The 6978-nt window shown below is 47.5% G+C and overlaps 1 protein-coding gene across 1 annotated transcript in view; it reads right to left on the bottom strand.

Moving 5' to 3' along the window:
• ascc3 (activating signal cointegrator 1 complex subunit 3) overlaps positions 1-6627 on the bottom strand; it is an 81860-nt gene extending 75233 nt beyond the window's left edge. The window contains exons 1-3 of the mRNA XM_013915921.1: positions 6610-6627; positions 5848-6051; positions 4125-4265 (exon numbers count right to left, since the gene is read on the bottom strand). Of these exons, the coding sequence (XP_013771375.1) occupies positions 4125-4265; positions 5848-6051; positions 6610-6627 (363 nt within the window). The remainder of the gene's footprint in view (positions 1-4124; positions 4266-5847; positions 6052-6609) is intronic.
• Positions 6628-6978: the final 351 nt, after the last annotated feature.

The following is a 6978-nucleotide window of genomic DNA, read 5'->3' as shown; positions in this document are numbered from 1 at the left end:
TCTCGCAAAAAAATCACGGTTTTAGTAACGCAGTAACGCAGCGTTCCTACGGGAAAGTAACGGTAATCTAATTACCGTTTTTGCAATAGTAATCCCTTACTTTACTCGTTACCGTCTCTGACTACCACAAACATGTACTTAAACAGATAATAGCTGGAGTTTTAATCTGCAGGAAGGGCAGCTGCAGCTACATGCACATCCCCGTGCATCCCTGCAGGTCGCTGCCTGAGTGGGAGGAAGATTGTTGCTCGCTGGTGCGAGCTAAGGTTAGCACGGACACGTGCAGCAACGCCACGACACATCTCGCCAACTCTCAGCACTTAAATACTAATTACTGACATCGCTGAGAGAGCATCAGACAAGCGACGATCACTTGACTGATGGTTACAGTAAGTGCCGTGACTCAGTCCAGCACGGCATTTCAGTAATGACTTGATCTTTCTTCAGCTGCTTTGATGGGCTCTGTCTTTACAGTTTCACCGACCTGCAGTTTGTTCTTGTTTGAGCCCAGTTCATGGAGCCTGTTTGGCTTTTTCCCTCGACCAGGAAACACGGACTCATTCTCACACTCGCTGCTGTTTCAGAAAGCTGCGTTGCTGCTCCTTCCTCACTGTCATTAACTCATGTTTCCCCTCTGGACAGAGCAAAGGTGCCCGGACGTCCCCGCATGCCGTCCAAACCACGCTGGCTTCCACATGGCAAAACTCTTTCTGTTTCCATAGTAACTCTGCCGTTACAGGGAGAGGAGCACGTAGGAGGTTGAGGTGGGCGGGTGGACGATGGAGTGGGTCGGTTAGAGAAAAACGTTCACTACATTGTGATATGTTAACAACTAACAGCCTGTCAAGGCCAACTGTAATGAGAACCTTCTCAAAGCTCCACTCTGTGTGCACGAGTCTGTGCGAGCGCGCACGTCGTTACACTCTGATGTGGAAAATCATTTCAGTGGGAACTGCTGCTCTCTCCTGCTGCTTAGTGAGTGGATGACGCTGGATTTGACGAGTGGGAGGAATAAAATAAAAAGGAAAGTGACCAGTAGAGAAGAGCAGCAGAGTGCTCGTATCCTACAATCATTACACTGTCATGTTTTTATATGAAGCCACGCCAATCCAAAGCAGCTACGCTTTTCCCTCTGAGTCACAACTCTGGGGTTTGCTTTGTTTTCAGGTGTGGATTACACTTTGTGTAAGAAGCACAGTGAGGGAGACAAATGTGATTCATCCTTTCACAAACTCATGAAATGCATCCTTCACTTTCACTTTCAAAGAACGTTTCTGACCCGTGAGGTCGCAGAGACATCCAGGCACTGATACTCACAATAATACGTGATATTGCTGCAGGCGCGAGGGCACCGAGTCGTCCCTCAGGAGCGGTGAGGCTGGCTTTCCACCATGCACTGGTTCCCTCTCTTGCAGGTTCATCGGTGCACGTTTCCCTCCTCCTGGCAGAATCAGAAACTAAGTGGTGTCTTTGTGTGCTTCAGAAACATGCCAGCTGACGGTCCTCTGGAGTCCGTCCAGGTGTTTGGACGTAAAACCCACCACAGCAGTTTCCCAGTGCAGGAGGGGGACGTCCTGATCAAGGTGAATGGCAGACCTGAGGAGAGGGTGGAGCCTGCTACGCTCCAGAACAAGCTTCTGGAGCCAGTGTTGCGGAGCGTGGCACCGCACAGATCTACACCATCCACCAGCCATGTCCACAGCCCTGCTTGCATACTACCAGAAGGATGTGGATGAGGCCTCTGAGAAGGAGATCCAGGACATCCTGATCCAGTACGACAGTGGTGATTTTCCTTCTTTTACCTGATGTGCTGCTTTTGACGATGGTTGTGTAATGATCCCGATAAAGGTCAAAGGACACAACATGCAAGTTTCATAAAGCACAAGTTCTTAGAAGTATTTGCTTCCTGTCCTTACACTGTCCCGGCAGAAAGCCCACTCTGCTATCAACATCAAAGGTGTGCGATGAAAGGAGCGATGGGACCGAGGGGAGACGCAACAAACCAAGGTTACAGAGCATGACATCACTCGGGCCCACTAACCGTGGATTCAGCTCTGCACTCAACACTTTGTGCAAATGCACGACAAATAAGCCGGTGAAACGGAGGCATTAGAGAGAGCTCAAAGTGAAGCAGTGCTGCAGAGCTGCTCTGAATCTGACTAATCATTCTCTTTGTGTAATCTCATCATATGACCTGATGGAAATGCAGTTTTAAAACACCTTCAGATTAGCTGGAATTGGCCTCATTTCAGACACACACACACACTTTGTGCTCATAAGTCCCATGAGACTTATGAAGGGTAAATCTGAGCTGTGCGATCTGTTAAATCCAACTCCTTTGGATTTAACAGATATGCAGGTTTTCCCAGTGTTCCCGCTCCAAGTGTCGTTCAGGTCCAACAGCCTCGACGTCTCTCACAGCCACAGGACTAAACTCTCTCATCATCATCTTTTCTTTGGCTTCATCCTCTTTAACCTAAAGAAACATTACAATTAAAATGCCACCAGCATTTCACTTATTAAACTTACTTGTATTTAAACAGACAGTGCACCCTGCTGTCTGCTGCTCGTTCACTAACAGCACAGCGTGGTGGTGCACAGACCGGCTGAACACAGGCGAGCAGGCTGACGTACGCTGCACAATAACAAAGCATTTGGCTTCAACACTTGTAAATGCTGTGACACAGACTCATCTCTGGCTTTCTTGCTACATTGCATCTGTATTCACACAGAGTGTGGTCTAAATACAGGTGGTGAGGTAGAACAAGCAACAGGGTTAACTAGAATCATGAAAAACATAGAATAGCATCAGTGTAGCTTAAGCTCACTGGGAAACTTGCTAGCAGTTTAGCATGACAGCATGGGTTCACCGTCTCTGTAGCAAACCACTAACCCCCTGCACTCCCTGATGCTGGGGCCTCTCTCAGCACACTGAAGGATTAAGCTTCCTGCCACAAAGCAAAGACGGTTCAGGAACGCTTTGAGGAGCACAACAACAAGCTGGCTTTGACTTGGCCTCCTGTGCTGGACAGACACGCCTGATCTGTGGAAGCCCCGCCTCACAGCTTAGCACGATTTAGCAGGTAGTCATGATGCTTTGCCTGATCAGACTATACTCCAGCTTCCTCCCATAATCCAAAGTTAGTGGGGTTAGGATACTGAATGGGTTCATATTGCCCAGAGGTGTGAATGCAAGTTCACATGTGTGTGTGTGTCTGTGTGCTGGCCGTGACTGCTGACCGCTGCCCGGGACAGATCCAGCCCCCTGTGACCCTGATGAGGATAACCACCCTCAGCATTTTCACTACTCAGCACCTGCATTATTCACCAGATCTGCCTCCCCACATCACCTATGTGTCTCCAAAATGAGTAAATGAGAACACCTTTATACGAGAGGCAAAAGCACAGCGACAGAGCAGGACTGTGTAACGTGCACGCCGACAGAGGTGCACGAGGAGATGATCTTGAAGCAACATTTGACCAAATTAAAAACGAGTCTTATTTATTTATTTGACACGCAGAGTGTTACTGGACCAATGTTCTTGTTTTAGATCTGTTCTGCCTACATATCCCACCATCAGCAGGAGAGTGTGTCTGAGTACAGCCTGACTTTACAGCACAGGGTTCACCCAACACCCCTCAACCTAAATCCACAGTGCAGCCCTGAACCTGGACCGTCAGTGTAACATTGTTACACGTGTGTATGAGCCACCTATTAAAGTCCTTTCAATGTCAGACTTTGTCTCACACACACACACACACACACACACACACACACATACACACACACACACACATACACACACACACACACATACACACACACACACAGTGACCATAACAATAACAGATATGAACGCTCACTGTGCTCTGTTACACAGCGTGCTTTCACCCATGACCTGCACATGTGATGATGATCAGACTTACAGGTGAGTAATAAGCTCAGTGTGTACAGATTTACTCTAAGGACGATGTCCTAACCCGATCCAGCTGGAGTGCTAGAGGACGTGTAAGGGTAGCAGGCAGAGTTAGCTTGTTTTGTGTGGTGAGCTGTGTGTGTGTGTGTGTGTGTGTGTGTGTGTGTGTGTGTGTGTGTGTGTGTGTGTGTGTGTGTGTGTGTGTACCTGTGTTCGAAGGATCTCTCCTTTGGTAAGCTGCATGTCTCCAGTGAGTTCTTTCACAGTGATGCCCAGTGGCTCCAGCCGCTTACCAAAGTAGTTCGTCATCTCAGCCGCCAAGGCTTTCATGGGAGCCACATATACGATCTACAGAGAGAGCGGCGTGGAAATGAATGTGAGTGGAGGAGAGAGAGTGGAGCAAGGTTGTAGACGGGGCTGAAAGGACACTGTGGTGATAAATGAGCAAAGAGGGGCAGCATCATTTGTTCCCCAGCTACCAGCACAAATCAGTTTATTGTGAAATGTCACAGCGCTCGCATGGATAAAATGTAATGGTGATGTATGAAAAGCAGCTTTTGTCACTGCTGGTGTTTGTCAGTGTACGAGCTTTTACACACAGAACAAAGACTGTCTGCGTTATTGATGTGTGTGGATCTGACACTGGGTTTAAGACCAGTGCTTTTAGACCAAGCTGTCAGCACTGCCAGTGTTTCAGAGTCTGTTTCCTACTGTTGCTATTTGTCATTTTGACCACCGCGATCTTCTGCTTTTCTAACCCAGCACTGACAGATGAACTACAGAGACTGGGTGGACGAGCGCCGCGTGGCTTTACAGCGCACACATTCATGAACAGCTGATCACTGCATCTAATTCCCGTCGTGATTTTTAGCTTTTCTCTGGGGACACTATTGTTTGCTCAGGTGGGCTCATAATAATGAGGTCATCATTATTCACCAATCAAATTTGATAACAAATCATCACTCAGTCATCGGCTCAGCTTCAGCCTCTGAAGAAAGCAGCAGAGACTACGTTGTCTTTGCTCAGCACAGACGCATTCATACACATAAACGTGTCGGGTGTGTGAACATGCAGGCCGATTAGCTCCGCCCACATTAAATGCAGGCTCATTTCTGTGAATGAACATGTTTAAAAGGCATTTAGCATCAACCTTTAATACAAAGGCTGTTTTATGAAACATCACATCTCTGTCACATGTGGCAAAGTTACACTTAGTCCCTCAGTAGATGTGAACTGTAACAGCTGTAGGCAGGAAACTCAAAGTGCTGCAGTTTTCCATCCCTGAAATGCTATTGGCTGATTGTAATAACGTACACTTCTCACAAGAGTTAAGGGGACACTCGACCCAAAGTCAGAACTACAGCCCTGAACCTGCTTTGGTACCTATCAGAGTAATGGTTTGGTGGGCGGTGCCAGCAGCCCACCGCTCTCCCCTTACACTTCCTGTCTGTTGATGCTTGTCGCTCGTTTCCTTCTCAGCAGTGACAGCATGAGATGGTACCGTTACACTGACTGCTTTAGTATTTAGCATCATCAGTGCTGTAGATCCTTTCAGACTCACAAGACAATCCAGGGAAACGTCATTACTGGAGTGAAACAACACGCAAACTGTTCAAATCAACCGAACAAACTAAGCATCTTAAAGGAAGTCTCATGACTCCAGCTCCCCTTGACTTCAACCTATCAGAGGAGTCCTATTAACTCCCTGCCTGAAATCTCAGCGAGTGATCTGAATCCCTGCAGGGCTTGTGTGAAACTTCACCAGGGAGCAAACTGAATCTCCAGGACTCGTGTTCAAAGGCTCCGAGCCGGAGTGACACTACAAACAGGAAGCAGTTATCACAAAGACATCTTTCCTTGACAGATCAGTACACTACAGCCGTTTCAGCATAAACAGCACTAATAAGTGTAGCTGATGTGTGCATCGCACCTTGAATTCATCTTTCTTAATGACGCCACCGGGCTGCAAGTGCTGACGGATTTCATGGAGAACTGTCAGCATGGCGATGTTGGTCTTGCCAGCACCGGTTGGAGCACAGATCAGGAGGTTCTCATTGGTGTTGTAGGCCGTCTCGAACACTATGGACTGAATCCTGTTCAGGCGCTTCATGCCCTTGAACACCAGCTGCCCAATCTGTGGAAATAAGACAAGCACACAGAATTATGACCCCTGAAAACCACGTGTTCGAATATGTGTGATCAGCAGTGCTGTTACTTTGTGACCGACCCGTGTCAGCGCACAGAGTGTCTGTCAAACAAACACCAAAGGACCAGACACAGGAGATGTATTTGCAACCCACATGTGTGCTGTAGTGGGTGTGGACATATGAGGTCCCGCCCTCTGCCCCCCTCACACACAAGCTCCCACCCTTTGATATGCAACAGGAATGTAGACGCTAACAGTCAGTGTATCATTTTATCACTTTGTAACAAATAAGGATTAGTGATAAGCACCTTTGAAACACTGGCACAGGAGAGGAGGGAGGGAAGTCTTCACCATGACACTTATACTGGGACTATAAGCTGTACTGGGACTATAAGCTGTACTGGGACTCACTAACACACTGAAGCACAGAGGCTAAGGTTGGCCTGTGCAGTCTGACCTGGCTGCAGTGAAGCTCGCAGGACTTTCACACACACGGTGTGAATACTTCTGAACTTCCTATTTTCAATAAAATGTTAGCACACTGACTGATGAGGTGCTGCCCATGTTTAGATATAACATGGTCAGATTACATTGAATTTCTATCCATGCATCAACATGATCCATGTGGCTGAGTAATAATAAAGCAATAATGCTGCTAATTCCTGTCTGAAGCCACTGATGTCAGTTATCACTGATGTCGTTTGTCATTTATTCTGAAGAGACCAACAGAATCACTGTGCTGCACTTGTTCCATCACATCTGTGCAGATGTGAAGCTTCTGCATATGCAGGCCATGAATCTGAGACGTGGCGTTCTGACTGACGGGCACCGCGTGTGCCAGAAGACATTGCTTTTCTACTGTCAGCACAAAACCACCGTACACATATTCTCCATCAAACTGGCAACACCCATGTA

This window comes from Pundamilia nyererei, unplaced genomic scaffold (genome assembly GCF_000239375.1).
Source record: "Pundamilia nyererei isolate P.nyererei 1_Seehausen unplaced genomic scaffold, PunNye1.0 scaffold00397, whole genome shotgun sequence".
Classification (NCBI taxonomy): Eukaryota; Metazoa; Chordata; class Actinopteri; order Cichliformes; family Cichlidae; genus Pundamilia; species Pundamilia nyererei.
Note: the sequence above shows the minus strand (reverse complement) of the source record. Positions and strands in the feature narration are given on the sequence as shown.